This window comes from Buteo buteo, chromosome 17 (genome assembly GCF_964188355.1).
Source record: "Buteo buteo chromosome 17, bButBut1.hap1.1, whole genome shotgun sequence".
In the NCBI taxonomy this organism is placed as follows: domain Eukaryota; kingdom Metazoa; phylum Chordata; class Aves; order Accipitriformes; family Accipitridae; genus Buteo; species Buteo buteo.
This window is the reverse complement of record NC_134187.1, coordinates 26,556,275-26,574,163: the sequence shown is the minus strand read 5'-3', so window position 1 is coordinate 26,574,163 and position 17,889 is coordinate 26,556,275. Positions and strand designations below refer to the sequence as shown.

At 40.8% G+C, this 17,889-nt stretch overlaps 1 protein-coding gene across 3 annotated transcripts in view; it reads right to left on the bottom strand.

Moving 5' to 3' along the window:
* Positions 1–323: 323 nt before the first annotated feature.
* LRRC1 (leucine rich repeat containing 1) overlaps positions 324–17,889 on the bottom strand; it is a 104,209-nt gene continuing 86,643 nt past the window's right edge. For 2 of the 3 annotated variants that reach the window (XM_075049312.1, XM_075049314.1), the window contains 4 exons: positions 16,568–16,657; positions 15,813–15,890; positions 13,828–13,923; positions 324–935 (listed from right to left, as the gene is read on the bottom strand). In XM_075049312.1, coding sequence (XP_074905413.1) covers positions 783–935; positions 13,828–13,923; positions 15,813–15,890; positions 16,568–16,657 — 417 coding nt within the window. In that variant the 3' untranslated portion in view covers positions 324–782. The remainder of the gene's footprint in view (positions 936–13,827; positions 13,924–15,812; positions 15,891–16,567; positions 16,658–17,889) is intronic. The other variant, XM_075049313.1, reaches the window with a different exon arrangement.

The window sequence follows — 17,889 nt, the reverse complement described above, 5'->3', positions numbered from 1 at the left end:
AATTTAAGGTGTTCTGCTTATATGCAAATCAGGAGAAGAAATGAAAGTGTGTCAGACAGTTCCACAAGAGTAAGAAATTGCTTCTCATTTCACTCTCAGGTGCATAGTTGCATAAGATGCCTCCTGCATTTAGGTCTAATAAAAATGTAACTTACAGGTCCTATTCAAGTCTGATATATGTTTGCATTACGGATATACCTGGAGAAACTATTCTTTATTATGCCAAAATGAGACACAGAATTCCAATGGAAATAACATTTCTCTGCAGCGAAAAAACCCAGCACTATCTAAAAGACAGAAAAGGATTTTTTATTCTCATCGAAAACAACATTAAAAGGGACAATTCAAAGGAACCTGGGGGTAGACAAAAGGGTGACCTACATAGACAAAACATGGACACAAGATTTAAAAAAAAAACCAAACTGTACAATTGTTTTCAGTGTGTTCCAAGTGGGTAAAGTACCTTCTGAATAAAAATCACCGGCTCTTTTCACCATCGCGTTCAGGTTGCTGCCGGACGCCCTTACAAGTGCCCATTGAAACACGTGGCGACATTCACATAACCTCACCCAGTGCGTTTTGTTTCAAGTGCACAAGTTCTGGCTGAAGGAAAGTTCAAGGCAAAGAAATACAAACACGGGTTCTCCTCCGCCAGCTCAAATCCGTCCTCCGTGTAATGGTTTTCGCTACAAATAAGGCATAGCGGTTCAAGTACTACATTAAACGTAATTGAACAATGGGACAGAAATCCAGCCGTGAACTCTTTCCAGAAAAGTACTTTATTAAGGAGGATAAAAAGCACTGTTCAGACAGTCCGAATAGGCATGGCCTTCTGCACTGTCAGGCTCCTCGGGCTCAAAGTCGTCCGGGTCTGGGGGCAACTGGTCGGTATCTTCATCGGAAGTGGAAGGGCGCGTGAGGATTATCCGAGGTATCTTCAGCAAGATGCGAAAGATTTCAGAGAAAAGAGTCAGATCAGGAGCAGGACGTGTTTAAAGGGCATATTTTAAAGGTACAGGGGAAGGAGGTGATGAGAAAAACACGTCAGAGATGTAACACCGCAGGGCGTCCTGACAGGTGAACTGTTCTATGCCAAAAATTGCATGGATAATTAAAGCAAAATGAGATAAGTTGCCTTTTCCCCTCATTAGCTAATTTTAAGAAAAAACTTCTATAGGAAAAAATAAAAAAAAAATCAAAATATCTTTAAAAAATAAAAACAAGTAAATATGAAATATATACATCTACTTTTATTTAACTTCATTGTTCATTAAATTTATGCACCTGAAAGCAATAAAGGATTAATTAAAGACCATAAAGCATATAAATTATTCATCTTTGAAAAACTGCTATTTTGGCTTTTTTACTGACAAAATGTATGTAAGGGAAACATTAAGACAAAATATCAATGTGTAAATTCGTTAGTTAATAAATATGCATACACGGATTTGACTCATCAATTTATTGGCCAAGAACTTTGTGTTCTTTGAGAACTGCACTGTTATGTTTTAAAATTAACTTAAATTCTGTAACTGAGAAAAGAGAAGACTGTCAGGTTCTTTATGCATAGCCAAATAATGTATCAGTAATGGTTTGTATCAATGAATGGATTATTACAAATTTAACTGTGATGCACAAAGTCATCCTACTTTTTACTAGTTTTCAAAAAAAGTTTAACATGTAATGAAAACATAGAACAGTAAGTTGATATATCTAACAAGTAGGTAATATAATAATGCGTAATAAATAAAATGTCCATCTTACCAGTAGTCTGAAAATTTTCAAGGAAGGTAGTATTTCTTATTTATCAGCTACTTTGTTGCATTTCTTCACACTTTATAAGAATGTTTAATGTTGACACCACACAATTCAATCATGTATATATTATTTCCTTGCTGTACATGATTCAATTTAGGAAATGACAAAAGCACATAGGTGCTTTGTGGCTGTTCAGCTAGCCAGCCAGTAGGTTTCTGCATCAAAGTGAAATGAATTGTTCCCCTGGCTCCACCAACTGTATTAGCTCCAACTCCTCTGACTATCGGGGGCAGGCACACTACACGTCGATCCCAAAACGCGGGTGTCAATCTGGAGCTGAATCTCACCCATGAGAGCTGTAAACTAATTTTAAAACCAAGTATAAATTTAGTTATATTCCCTGGTGCATTGAATTTTTTTTCCCCCTTTTGCTTAGACTAAGAAGGACACATTTCTGGAAGCTTTAAATAACCCATATAGGTCCTAAGTGCTGCCCAAGCTAACAACTCCTGGGAAGATTTGCTTCTCTCATGCACACCTGACAACATTTATAAGCTTTCCATGCAATGGATGTTTCTCTTGGTTCTGTTCATTCCAAACGACAGCCAGCAGCCAGCTGCTTTGTGCTACAGCAAGCGCACATCCTATACGTACAGGTGGTATACTGGGTCATAGATTGAAATTCTGCCACCTCAAAAACCAGTGCAGAGGTCTATGCCTTATCTGAAGTTACCTGCAGAAATATCCAGGACCAGACTTTGCATTTCATTGAGCTGTCTGTTCAAAGCTCAGGGAAGACCTTTCTTTGCCTGCTGTGCCACTCAAAAATAGAATTGTGCACATTTTCCCGAGACGAGGCAGGCGTTGCATTACCAAGTACGAAGGAAGAGTCGCTGGTTCGGCTTCTTCCTTTTGAAGAGTAGCCCTTAGCCATTTTGAATGTCAGTTACTGCAACACTTCTTATCAGCATGGTTTCTAATCCCCAGTGATCCCACTTGCAAGGATTCAAATCCAATTCTCTAAAAAAGCTTTTCTTCAAACATTTCCTGACTTCTGGAGCCTGATTCTTGCATACTATCTTTCAAATATTACGATAGGACTAGGTCTTACAATCACAAAATTAATTTAATTGATAAATTGGAAAATATAAAAAAAAGCCTTCTAGCTGTCGGTGAGGCATAACCCTAAAAATTTAAACTAATAACATTAAGTTCTTGTGGGTTATTCCATTTCACCACCACCCCCAAACATACACACTCAGAGTTTTGATTTGGCACAAAGGTCCTTTGAAGACTTTTTTTTAGGTGCTCTGAAATACTCCTTATTTTAGAGACCGTTATTTATTTTAATTAGTACTCCTTTTTTTTTTTTCTTTTTTTAATTAATTATCTACATCTGAAAGAAACATAAATCTGAGATTGTAACAATATTGCTACAGGAACAAATCCCACAGGATGCTCAGTTCTGGCATGAATACTCTTTCGCCTTTCTCTGTACGTTCAATACCCTGCAAGCTGTAGTTAGCCTTTCACAACTTTCCTGAAAACTTACCTCATCTCCTTAATGACACACTCTTTCCCACGCCCCACGCTCGGAAAGCCTGCACACCTCTGGCACCCGAGCTGCGGCGGAGAACATCCCCTCCCCGCCGGCAGCACGACTCTCCTACCAGTGCCCCCAGTTCGGCTCCCAGTTAGATGACCGCCCACCCACCAGTTCACGCTTGTCCAATATTTCTACGGTCGTTACATGCATCAACCTCTGTACCAATGACAAAGCGACTCCTGGTTGCAGATTGGGCCACCTACACACAATTGCAAACTGAGAGCGCATCTAATAAAGTGATGGAGTCTGCATTTGTACAAGGTGTAATTCAGTGGGAAGAGGCTCCGGCCTCTACTTGTTCTCTCCTAGCATCAAAAGTTATCAATTGATCTCCTGTAAAAAAAAAACAAAAAAACAAACCCTAAAACAAAACCAACACAAAAGGGATGTAAGGAACACACATCACAGTTCTAACCACAGCAGCCTTTCCATCCCCACCTAACTATCCCCCAGGAACCCAGCACCCTCCATCACTGCGTTCACATTCACACTAGCTCCAGGAAAATCACAATCTAAGTGTATTGGCTTTGCCTGGCAGGGTTTTGGTAGCGGGGCTGGGGGGGTGGTTACAGGGGTGGCTTCTGTAAGAAGCTGCTGGAAGCTTCCCCTGTGTCCGACAGAGCCCATACCAGCTGGCTCTGAGACGGACCTGCCGCTGGCCAAGGCCAAGCCCATCAGCGGGTAACACCTCTGTGATAACATTTTTAAGAAGGAAAAAAAGTTGCGGGACAGACAGAAACGGCAGCAGGAGAGAGAGTGTGATCACGTAAGAGAACCAGCCCTGCAGACCCCCAGGTCAGTGCAGAAGGAGGAGGAGATGCTCCAGGTGCCGGAGCAGAGATTCCCCTGCAGCCCGTGGGGAAGACCCTGGTGAGGCAGGCTGTCCCCCTGCAGCCCAGGATGGTCCACGCGGGAGCAGATCTCCACCTGCAGCCCGGGGAGGACCCCACGCCGGAGCAGGTGGGTTCCCGAAGGAGGCTGTGACCCTGTGGGAAGCCCACGCTGGAGCAGGCTCCTGGCAGGACCTGTGGCCCCGTGGAGAGAGGAGCCCACGCTGGAGCAGGTTTTCTGGCAGGACTTGTGACCCCGTGGGGGACCCACGCTGGAGCAGTCTGTGCCTGAAGGACTGCAGCCCGGGGAAAGGACCCACGCTGGAGCAGTTCATGAAGAACTGCAGCCCATGGGAAGGACCCACGTTGGAGAAGTTCATGGAGGACTGTCTCCCGTGGGAGGGACCCCACGCTGGAGCAGGGAAAGAGTGTGATGAGTCCTCCCCCTGAGGAGGATGAAGCGGCAGAGATAACGTGTGATGAACTGACCATAAACCCCATTCCCTGTCCCCCTGCACCACTGGGGGGTAGGGGTAGAGAATCCGGGAGTGAAGTTGTGCCCGGGAAGAAGGGAGGGGTGGAGGGAAGGTGTTCTGAGAGTCTGTTTTATTTCTCGTTACCCTACTCTGGTTGACTGGTAATAAATTGAGTTAATTTTCCCCAAGTTGAGTCTGTTTTGCCCGTGACAGTAACTGGTGAGAGATCTCTCCTGTCCTTATCTCGACCCATGAGCCTTTTGTTATATTTTTCTCTCCCCTGTCCAGCTGAGGAGGGGAGTGATAGAATGGCTTTGGTGGGCACCTGGCATTGAGCCAGGGTCAACCTGCCACACTAAGCTTTACCAGCTTCCTTTCCTCTTCCCGTTTTGTTTTTTAAAAACCAAAACAAAGTAACAAAACTCAACAACTCTAAACTTCCATTATCTTTTGTTCCATCCTTCTCTTCCAGAACCCCAGAGGGGTTTTGCCCTTGCTTTCATTTTTCCATGCTTATCTTCACTGACCACAGCTTCACCCTATTTAATAGGCAAGCTTTGCTCTTGGAGCTTTTCTTTAATATACATATTTGAATGTACATTTCCTGGTGCATCACGAGCGAGGGAAGACAGGAAAACAGATTTCATGTGCAAAAAAAGTCATAGCAAAGAGGAAACAAACTATTTCCACTGCCCATTACAGCCAGGGCAAGACAGAGACATTTCGGATGGAAATAAGGAAAACCTTTCCAGCATGGGCAGCTGAGCTCGAGCTGCTGGCCTAAGGCATGTGGGAAGGTGTGGAATTTCCATCCTCTACCAGTAACTCTTCAGAATAAGTTGATCCTGGTGTAGGAGGACAGATTATCCAGGATCCTGTCTTGTTCCATTGTCTTACTCCACTAGTTTTTACTGAATAGTGTCTGAACTTGTTTAAAATATTTCCGCTGAAATCACAAAGTCCTCCTACTCACTTTCCATCATCATGCACTCATTATTAAAACAATACCTGAAGTACCAGTCAATCCCAAACCATCAAAATATGTAGAATACTTTTTCAGAAAAACGTATGATTAAATCTTTGAAACAGGCTACTATTTTCCTTTTTTCCCCTGAAATTATATTTTCAGTGCCTAAAAAGTAAACTTCACAAAGGACACATCCTGTACCAAAACCAGTGTGTTCGCTATGGGAATTCTTTCACTACCTCATTTGCACCTTTCTTACACTTTTTCAACATAAACACTAAGACTTCAGACACTAAAAAGAGTCACTAAAAAAAATTCATTTTTGTTTGAATCAGGCACAGCTGATTAAAAATCAAATTATTTCAGACACTCTCATTTAATGGAACTACTGCCCTCCATTGAAAGTTGGAGTCCGTCACCTGAAGCACAGACACGGGCTGTCTGCACACTCCTCATCCACCGCAAGTAAAACAAACCCATTTAAATAACCTGGGGCAATTCAGCTGCAGTGTTGGCTGCAAAAATTCTTTCATATTGCAACAGGATTGACCAAACCCACAACTAACTATGATGCTATGAAAGCGTCTTCTTAAAGCATGATAAATGAGATGTCCTGCCAACAGGTTACCATCCAATAATTTTTAACTTCCAGTTGTGCACGTATGCTTTCCTTTTCCACTTCTAATAAAAATGTTTGTCCAAAAGGTTGCAGAACAGTCCATAAAGGACAGTTCCTTATGTCTTTCTATAACCTTTTCAAAATCAAGTCCAAACAGAACAAATCCCATCATCTTTTTTCCCTTTTATAAGCCTTCCCCTGACCTCCCCCCCTCACAGGTCCATACTCCAGTCTCAGCAGAAGAAGAAAACTCTCAAGGCAAGAGTCACGGCTAAATCCCAAGCTTCACATAAAAGGCATAACCAGCAGCGACAGGGCAAAGCAAGGCTGAGAGCAAGGCCAGCCGCTGGGGAGAGAAGCTACGAATCAGAAGGTGGTACGGTACGTGAAAAGCCCAAGTCTGAAAGAATAGGGGCAGGGGAAAAGGATTTGGATTGGCCTTTTGGCAGAAAACCAGACAGACTTTTAACCCTAGTTCAAACGGATCGCTTTCTAAAGAAAATATTCCCCAGCTAGAAAATACCTGTAATAGGGAAGCCTGCCTAGTTCAACTCCATATATCTAAATAGTACATATTTTTGAAATTTGACTTAACAGCTGATCTGCACTGACACCAGTGCTAAGGCTGGTACTGTTCAGCTGGTGGAAACAGGGGAAAAGAAAATAATCTACCCAGTTAAGAGCATTTGCAGGGGGTTGTGTAAACCTCATGAATAATGTTATCACTTCATGCTTAATTTTACCTTTTTTGTCATCAGTGGCGATGGCAGTAGTATTTTAGACTTGAACAACAGGAAATTCAGACTTCTCGCTAAACTCTGAAAACGTGCCTTTGCTAGATGCAAAAGGTAGCACTTCATAATGACTGTATTCATAGAAGAAACCGCCTAAATCAAATTTGAAGTGAAAGAGGACGTTTAGTCATGCCTAAAAAAATATTACGCAGCTGGATTTTTAAATAATAGTTTTAAAAAGAAGATACCAAAATGCATCCAACAAGAACAGCAGGGAACGGGCTGATCAACTGCTGCACGGTTCAGCCCAAACTGGCAGCTGGTGGCTTTTTTAATTAAAGCAATGCGACGTTTCACTTCCAAAGACAGAGACAATGGGTAAAAGCAACCTTCTCCCCAGAAGAAAATGTACGGGAAATACAAGTTAAAAGTGGGAGAAAGAGATCTAATTAATTCCTTGTGAATTTATTACCCACAAACAATCTCACCGCCAGATGGAAGCGGGCAAGGCGGTCAGGGTGCGAGGGGGGCACGACAAAAACCACCTAATGCGCAGCCACGTGCATGAAACTGCGTGAATTTGCAAACCCTGCCGAGGCATTCACCACAGCTTCCCCTTCATAGCGTGTTATCAGGAACATTTTAACCCGCACGTGTTTTACGGTGCACCCTCAACGCTCCTGGTCTCGCAAATCCCTGGCTGCATCCCTTTCCCCGGCGCATTACAGTGCTATTTCACCGCTTTGGAGGCCTGCCGCCAAACTCCAGAAATTGTGAAGTCAGATGGAGAGTGAGGTATAAACCTCTCCGGCACGTTGGGGAAGACAAATCTCTGGTGGGGCATGGGGGAAGCACCTCGTCACACCGGGCAGCAGAAGACATCTGCAGAAGGAAAGCAGCCGGCTCGTGACAGCACCTATCGCTGCTCGGGGTTGGGAGAGGGCAGCACGTAATCCCGTTCATCCTTACGCTCTCCAGCACTGCCAAAAACTGGCGCCTCAGCTTTGGCACCATGGTTTTGAGGGCACTGCCTCGGGTCTGCGTGGCGAGGGACCCGAGCTGGGACCACCCCACCAGCCCACCCCTATTCCCTGAGATCATTGCTCTTCCCACGCTGTGCCTGATATGTTCCGAAATCTAATTCGGGTCAGCGTGATTTCCCGGAGGTTCGATGCACCAGACAAGTGCCAATCCAGGTGCTTTCCTCTAAAATTTCCTCTGTGGGAATTTTCTAGGGAGTGGTATCTTTTAGAGGCCAGGTTTAAAACTGGGTATTTTCTCCACTTCTTACCAGGATAGCAAGAGAGCACCTTTAGTGTTTTACTTGTCTCCCAGTGTGTAACATATATAAAGATCTGGGCATGTCACATTCAGAGGAAAGCTCCTTTCTGAACTGCCCTCCCAAGGGCAATGCACAAGGCAAGGAAAGTGGAGTTCGGTCCAACTCAGCATCGCGTTTCGTAGCAGACAAAAATGAAAGATCAGTGTCCATCAGGTCACACGTGCAATGCCATCAGACACAAAAGGCTTTTTTACGTGATTCGAACTGCTTATGAAAATTGTCCTTGCTCCATTTCTTTCATCTTCTAATGTACCACTGGACTTCCCTGACACTGGAACCTGATATATAGGTTTCCATTTAAGTGCTTTCTGCATAATCATTTATGGCCTGACACTATAAAAACATTGAAGAAAACGCATTGCTTTGATCACATTGGGAGACTTGAAAGCCCCCATAAGCAGTGCTACCCAACCTTTTGATTTTGAAGAAAGCTCATCACCCCTGTGCAAGGCAGTGGTCGTAAGTGAACGCCTGCAGGAATTCCGTACAGCCTCCCACCCCGCTGAATTCCCGCACAGTCCACAAGGACACCTTTCACAAGGAGAGATGTCGCTGATCACTTCTGTGGTTGTTCAAATATTTATCCTCTTTTATTCTCAAGTAGTACGCCATGTCCTACAGTGTGGTTCCAGGTGCCTTGCTTGAGTCTACTTGTCTCCGGTATGTATTTTTGCTTCTATTGTCTGCAGTACTTATAATGTCTACCATATGATGGGTTTACTTTGTAGATTTTTTTCTTTAACTTTGAGGTATTTGAATATGGATCTTGAAAAGATCAATTAATGACTTCTCTTTTTTAAAGGTTTTTCCTATTTAGCATTGTTAATTACAAGCTCTGCAAAAGCCAAGAGTTTAAAGTTTGAAGTGAATAATTTCTGACCGAGTCCTGTGAGAAAACTACTTAAAAGGAAGAGAGGACAAAAGATACACTGTGCAAACAGAAGCAGTTGTTTGGAGCAGGAACTTAATCCCAAATTCACAAAGTAAGTTCCCTAACCGCTACACTATAGATGTAAATACAGTGCCTATACCACACACCTTTTATCTTTCACCCTGACTTAGAAATACTCAGTTACTTGGATAAAAGTGGTATCAAACGAGCAGATGAAATGGAGAAGATCACGTGACAGATGGGTGCTGACACCCCGCTGAAACGCACACGATCAGTACAGGTCAGCTAAGCCAACACGGCTGAGCACGGGCTTCTTTGCAAATGTTTATAAATCTGCACAAGATGCAAGGCAGCGAGGAGTCAGACTCCTGACTTCTAAAACTAACTTACCTTCTCAGAACAAAAAATAATAAGATAAAAATACCAACACCCTTACCTGACAAGATTAAGAGTCACCAAAATGTTTTGGAGAAGAGACAAGGCAGTTCTTCATAAAAAACTTGAAGACTGAAATATTAGGTCATATGTTGTTATGGGAACAGGCCAGCCAAACACTGTCTGTGAGGGAGGTCTTCATTGTTTGAAACGAGCTGCAGAAGAAATCTGTCTTTGATGATGATAGGGACATTCTGAATCCCACTTATTTGTCTTCTTTTATCGTGCTTCTCTGACCTGAGTATTCTACTGGGTTTGCTTTTAAAATTGAAAAAAGTAAGACAATGACTAAAGAAACAAGAAAGATGTTTTATTACATTTAAGTTGTATAATTACGATTTTCTGATATGGCTAGAACTAACCTGCTCAGGTGAATAAAGAAAGAGTTTGATACTTAGATTTGTGAAGATTTTTAACTCATATAAGTGTATCAAGACTTTTTCCTGAAAAGTCTGTATCACGTGGAAATGAAGAAGATAGATCTGCTGTGATTCTCATCCGTGTAGGGTTTCTCATGACTTGCATCTAAACAATGTGGGAGAAAGGCAGAAAACCAGCAACCTACATATTGTGGGAGCACAGTATATGCTTATTCACTTTCTGCAGGCACAGGAGCATTTCACTTTGAGATATGTTACAGGTTCTAGTACACAGAAGTTCTCTTGTTTTCTCACCATATTTAGGAACATTTGGTATCTGCATTTTTAACAGAGCAATCAAAACATTTGGCTTTTTTAGCTTGAAGAAATTCTTCAGATTTTTCCAATACTGTAAGTTTCTTTTCAACAATCACTTTTAACTGGTAACTCTTTACTTTAAACTTCCTTGCAAATCTTCGATGTAAGTGACACTTACACATCTGGTGAACCATATAAAAAAATCTAATTGAGGAAATTCCCAGGGCAAAAGCATACAATCAAAGAAAATAATATGGTAAGAATTAAAGCAAAATACTAGATTAAAATATTTAAGAGATTTGATATTCATTACAAAGTACCTAATATTCTTATGCTGTTGATAGCCCCAAAAATGGATCAAAGAAGATGACGTGATGATGCACGTCATGAAGTGATAGGAGATGCTGAAACCTGTCAACTCCCTCCATTCAGTCAGACAAAATCCACTGGGAATTTCAGGCAGAGTTTGAATGAATATATTTTTTGATGGTGAAAGATTCTGCAGAGTTGGTTCTATGTTTGAGAAGATGAGGAGGAAATAAGAAGCAGAGGGCAGAAGACAGCAAAATAGAGAACTGGAAATAAAGACTCCAGAATCCAAGTTAAAGTTCCTCCTGTTAAGTCAGCATGAGGCACTATTGGCAATGTCTGTATCCCCTACTTTTTTTTTTTCCCCTGTAGTTAGATATGCAATATTTTACACACAGTCTGCATGTAGATAGCCATATCAGTTGTGGTTCTAATCTGTTATATTTTGGTGCACATCTTTACATAGATACTCTTATTTTAAGATTACAATTTTAACACCCAAAGACTTGGTTTAAGTTCAATTAAAGTATTTGTATTTTTATATATATGTATTAAACAAAGTAAAATAAACAGATTCCATATTTTTGAGGTGTGATTAGCATAACTGAGACAAGTCTATAAAATACAGTATGTGCAAGAAAATCTAATTATAATTAAAGTTCTGGGGCCTCTACATTTCAAAAAAATACTCAATCATAATTAAAACAAAGAGCAATTCTCATTTTTCCTTTGCAAAACAATGACTCAGAGTGAAAGAACTTTTCATTGTCCAATTAATTACTGATCATTTACACTGTCATGAAATCTTAAAGCTGGCACAAAGGGTTTGAAATTGAGTTTGGCTGAATGAGTTAACAATTCAAATGAGCTTTTTAGAAGAAGTTAGAGCAACCAGGTCCATGGAGAACAGAGAGGAAACTTGAATCTGGCAGCAGCACTGCCCTTCGTAATGTCAGAGCGCCAGGCTCGGAGACGGGACGGGCGACGGCAAGAGATGGCCAGAGGGCTACGGCTAGCAGGAAAGAGACAAATATTATCACAGATCACATATGCAAAGAGGATGTTTATTAAAATTCAATACAAATAAATAGATGAAGACAGAGTCTCTGCTGGAGGGCAGGAAGCAGTGATGACATGGAAGAGAGGGAGAAGGAAGATGGGCACCATCCCGCACATAATTCAGCTTTTGCTGGAAGAATAATAGGAGCCTTTGGCTTCTTTGCCACCATGCTTCTCTCCTTCCCTCCCTTAATGTAGATGCACCCATCTTCTCCCGAAACCTAGTCAGAAATACAAAGGAAACAAACCTTCCTAGCTTCCTAGCAAAGAAGGTTCTGCATTAAAGGCCTACTGTCATCTGCTTATCTGAACATGCAAAGCATGTCCTCCATAAGAAGCCAGGCTATAAACATTCTTCAGATAAGACAGTTACTGAAGAATAAGAGGAACTTCACCAGAGTAAACCCAGAGCGAGAGCAGATGAGATACTGACTGGTTCCCGAGTCAGCAGGATACTCCTCAACAGCCCGTAATCTCTAAGACTGATGAATGCTGCTCTAGGTTAAAGGCAATAACATACACAATTTGCTACAGCACAAAGATTTTGATTAAAAAAAATGAGCAAAACCAGAAATACAGATATTTCTCCACAAAAGAACTTGCATATTGGCTACTTTTGACACTTGGAACATATTCAGCCAGTTGACCCCCTCTGCGCACTGTGCTCTGAGCTAAGTAGCTTGGTCTAATCTGCCTCTTCCTCCTCTTGCAGCTGAAGAGCTTTAAAGGGAGGCATGATTTTCCAAGAGGCATACAACACAGAAAATGGTCATTTCCGCTTTTTGGCTGAAAAGTCAGCTACTACTGTGACAGATCCAGGCCACTAGCAACGTGTGAATCAACCTCTTCAACGGTGGTTCCTCTAACAGGAAGCCTCGTGCTTCCTGCAAGGAGGGTTAAGACCATAAGAAACAGCTACCAAGTAGAGCTGGGAAAAAAAAAAATAATTCATGGAAGCGTTTTCAACTGAAAAATAAAAACTGCTCTAAAAGTTTCACAAAATGGTGTTGGAGACCGGAGGCCTCAAAATAAGTTTCTTTAAGCAACTGAATAGAAGAGAAAACCTTTGTTAATCCATCTCATAGACAAAAGCTGCAACTCGACCCTTCTTAAATAGTAATCCATGTAGGAAACCAGAGGAAACCAGATTTGCATGGTCTATTTGCTTATTTTTCAAGTCAACTAACAAATCACATTTTTAAAAATGTGAATGGTTAGTAAAAACTGAATGCAGTCTTTGATTATAGTCTTTTATATAATAGATGAACTTTCATTTTTTGCCATTAGCTGGGTTGTGAATGGTATTCCTGGAAAAGGATAAAAAAAGGCTGGAAGAAGGGGATTCAAACAAAGCATTCCTCTGGCAGAATGAGAGAAACAGTTGTTGCTTCCTGGTACTTCAGGCTTAATACAAGTAGGATGTTTTTTGACCTTAATCATTCAGATACCTTGATCTTATCGTACATTCCTAGTAAAGCCATCATTTCAGGTGTGCAGGCAGATGACCATGACTAGGCTAGATCTCCAGAGAGTTAAATTTTTTAGAGATCGACTTTTCACAAAAGCAGACTAGATTTCCAAAGCCACCCTGTAGGCTTGGCTGTCTTCTTCTGTGACATGTGCGGTAGGCTTAATCTCGCCTGCCGTCAGTCACCTAAAATATGGGCATGCAGTCTTAGCCTGTCACACAAGTCCCCCTTCCACTCAAAGGGTAAAAATGGTCACCTCCAGGTAGCAGCCCAACCTCTCCCTCCTAAAAGAGGCACCCTGGAGAGGCTGCTCCTTCCATTAGCTAGTGAGGGAGTCCAGACAACAGAATAATCACTTGAAGCTGGAGGGAATGGACATCACCATTAAAGCCCCCAAACTAGAGTGCTTCAAAAGCTCTGGTGTGCTACACTGGTGCTTATCCAGGAGCTGAGCTCCTCCAGAAGCCACGTCCCAGCTGCAGTGACAGCCGAGTAAACGCACGGTGGGGTCTCTGGTCTTTGGTATGTGCTCTCCTCTGGCACAGCCACTCAGGTTTTGTGCCAGTCTCTACCATGTTTACTAGCATTAATGACAGACAACACAAAGAACTTAGCCAAGAATGATTTGTTACTCACTGGGGCCATCTTACTTACTGTTATGACGTGGTTTACTGTCGGGAAGGGGCTGCCCTTGGATGAAGCTTCAGTAGGACCAGCATCAAGGGCACTGGGTTCCGAAACGAGGGATGCCTTTAAAAACAAAGCAGCAGAAATGCATGGTTTTATTCTGAACGCTGTTTAAGAGCAGCAATTCCCTCCCTCTCAGGTTAGGATACAAATACCTGGCCCCATCGTTACATATGGTTGCACAACAAAAGCAAATAAAATTGCAATTCTTGCCATTCCCCATTTTTGATGAACACTGTATATCTGAACTGTTGAAATGGTCAGTTCAAGAATAAGAAGTTGTAACACATAGTATCAAGAGAAAAATGCTGATTATTTGTACACAGATTAGTCCTGCGGTCAAAACATTAGGACTCCTATAGCACACCTGAATGCATTAATTCCTTCTCAGCTCCCATGCATACGAAAAGCAGAGATTATTTTTTTTCTACGTTCTTTAAATAGGTGAATGATTCTGCCATCTTGTGGGAGACAGAGAAATCATAACTATTCGTACAATAACAACAGCAGGACAGAACAGAAATTTCTTCTCTTTTTTACATGTTTCACTATTCATTAAATGAACAGATATTAGTAGCTAGTATATTTCAATTAGCCCCCAAAATAAAGATGAATTATAGCCTCAGGGAGGAACCTGAGCAAAGTGGTTGATTTTTAAGATACTGACTTTACCAGAAACTCTGCTCAGAAGTTAGAGGTACAGCAACTAAAAATCTGGACTTTTTTTTCCCCTAATGATCTGATAATGTGAAATATGTAAAGAATTATTTAAATTCTCTCACATCTGTTAAAATACAAAAATTAGATAAGGGTAATCATTTCATAAAAGCAAAAAGGTAAAATGATACAGAATTTTAACCATAATTAAGCTTTTAAAAAATGTTAAACTAACTTCCATATGTGGATTGTGAAACACAATCCTCTATTAATACGTCTATAGCCTAGTTTTATAAAATTAGCAGACGAATTTATCATTAATTTGTCTTTGGCTGATACAGGCTGTATCCTTATTCCTGGCAATTTAACAGACATAGAATACTGCTTGCTCTATCCTACCTTAATTCAACAAGGAGTAAAAGCTATTAATTTAAGCAAGTATAAATGACAGTTTAAGAGAAAAAAAGCTGAAAAAAATTATGGACCAGTTTCACCTCAAAGTAATTTTGTAGAGGCTCTCCTCCCACTCTGCCTTTCTCAGCAGGTGGAAACCAAACAGGAGGTCAAAACTATAATATCACAAAACTGTAGGTGATCACCACTGCTCTTGGGAACGTCCGAAGCTCAAAAGAGTGGCTTCTGCCAGGAAAGATGAGGCTTGAGGTGGAGCAGCCCAAGAGACACATTTATCCCTTGGCACTGTAAGCCTCCATCAGAGGAGTTACTTGGAGCTGTTCTCTCCCAGCCAAAAATTACCTCGGAGAAACAAGCTCATCTAGTTTGTATTTCTTTGTAACAACTGCAACGATCTCATCTAGTAAATCTAATAGAATGTCATAAGAAAGCTTCTTGGACCAAGTACAACTGCATTTGTGCTTACATAACTGCTTACTAAGACCATTGTTTTCCTTTACAAATCAGCCATTTAAGTGAATAATATTTTGTTATGCACACCGAACATAAAGATCTGAAAACCGGAATACAACAAGAAGGAATACAACAAGAAGGAATACAACAAGAAGGAATACAACAAGAAGGAATACAACAAGAAGGAATACAACAAGAAGGAATACAACAAGAAGGAATACAACAAGAAGGAATACAACAAGAAGGAATACAACAAGAAGGAATACAACAATTCAATTTCATTATAATTTCTTCATAATGTAGTTTGGGAAGTATCTAAAAAGCTAAGGCAAGCCTAGATCTAGAATTCGAATTCCCCAACTATGAGTGATTTGATTTAAAGGTAACAACAAGTGAACACAGTCCACATTGACGAACAACCCACCTACCTCTGCCGCTCGGTCTCCTGCTTGTACCCCAGCCAAGTCTGCTGGACCATCTTTCGGCAGCCGTGCAGTCCCGATCCCCTGGTAACACAAAAGACAGTTTTCAGACCTGACAGGTTTTCTTCCATTGTTCTTAGATGTAAAAAGCAAACGGGAAGTAATTGGATTTTCAGGACTTGTTGTTCTGCTGCCTCTATTAAAATAAAAACTAAATGTCTTAGCACATTAGCAAGAAAAACAAAAGCCTCCATGGCTGACACATACAACAATGAACAAAAGTCATTAATTGTTTACATTGTGCCATGGGGGACAGACTGGGAAACAAAGATTTATTTAAATGATAATTAAGTGCAAAGATGTGAGAAATACTTCTCTCAAATCAAGTTAGCTCCTGGGAATGACCAAATGGGATAGGAGAGGCATGTGGATTGCCAAGGGAGTGACCCCAAATGGAGGCAGAAAGTGGAAACCAGCCAACAGTGTTTCAGTCATCAGGTTGTCTTTGGAAAATCATTGGTTTACATTGGATTTTCTCTCCAAAATCGTCCCTCCAGGAGCTTCCCCATCAAAATCTACTGCTGGCTTCTACTTGGGAAATAAGTTACCCATGTTTACCTTTGTTAGCTTTATTACGCGGACAGTGATGTTACACTGAGGACAACCTCAGAAAGAAAATAACAAAATACAATAGCTTCAAAGAACCGCTCATCGGTTTCTTTCTAATGATTACTAGATAAATTTTGAGTAATGAAATGCACCTCATCATTGTCTTTACATGGAGATGAGCCCTTTCCACCAGCAATGCTAATACCAAGACTCCCCATTTGACTGCACACAGTAATGGTTATCTGGAAAAGAATTATAAGGATAAGTGGCCTGATTAATTAAAAACATTGCCTATTAACTACATGAGCAATGAAAATCTACCTCCCACTCCAAATACCAGCAGATTTGCTCCTATAGAGCTCAGCCCAGAGAAAAACGGTGCTATGCTTCAACACTGGCACATGCAAGGCTAGTCTTTACTCTTCAATAACACCAAGAATGCATTATTTCTCCAGGTTTTAGAGTCATGCCAAAACCATATAAGGCTGTTTATAAGGCTGCTGACCAAATCAGTTGTTTCATAAAACCCACCAATTTACTAAGCATTCACGATGGCAACAACGCCAGTACACAGGAGGAGGGAAAAGTAAATATTTTTTCATAAGTTTATGAAAAACCTTTCCTTTGGAACCTCATCTACAGTATGATTTGCTTACTCTCAACGCTTTTGAGAACAGATAACTGAATTTGAGCACTATTACAGTAATTTTCTTTTCTTTAAACAGGCTTTCTGTATGTATGTGTTAACCCCATCAAAAGATTTGACAGTACTCTAACCATTGACTTAAAAGTAAAAATATCAGGAAGCTTTTTTAAAAGCAGCATAAATTGTAATCTATCTAGTCTATTCTCCTCCTGCTGGTATCAGCAAAAATTTATTACAAAATCTTAGATAATTTTTTGAATTTACACAATTCACAACAAGGACCAAATAAAACTAGTTTCAAGTTTTAAAGACAGCTTACATTTAAGAATTATCCCCCCCAGTTGTTTTTTTTTCGGGGGTGGGTGGGGTGTGGGGGGGTGTTCTTTAGTATATAATATACTTGGTAGTAAATAAGGATTTGCTAGTTGTTAAAACAACAATCACATTAAATTTCAAGAACACCTTCCCATAGCCTAGTGGAATCTGAATGCAAATTGCATTTAGAATCATAGAATCGTTTAGGTTGGAAAAGACCTTTAAGATCAATTTCACTTTATCACCTTATTTCAGCTTATCACATTAGCAAAATGCTCTTATTTTCATTGATTTGCTTCATATCTCTAAGACAATTCAGGCTTGAATAACTTGTTATATTTTATAATTAAGAATATTTCAACACAGCTGTGTTTCAAAATTTAACAAATGCATGCAGTTACTCTTACACGTATAACATACTCATCTGAAATTCCTAAAAAGATATGAAAAGACCCTATCAGACAAATGAAAACCACCCTGCCAAATGTTGCTTAGACTTAGCATTACCTGCAC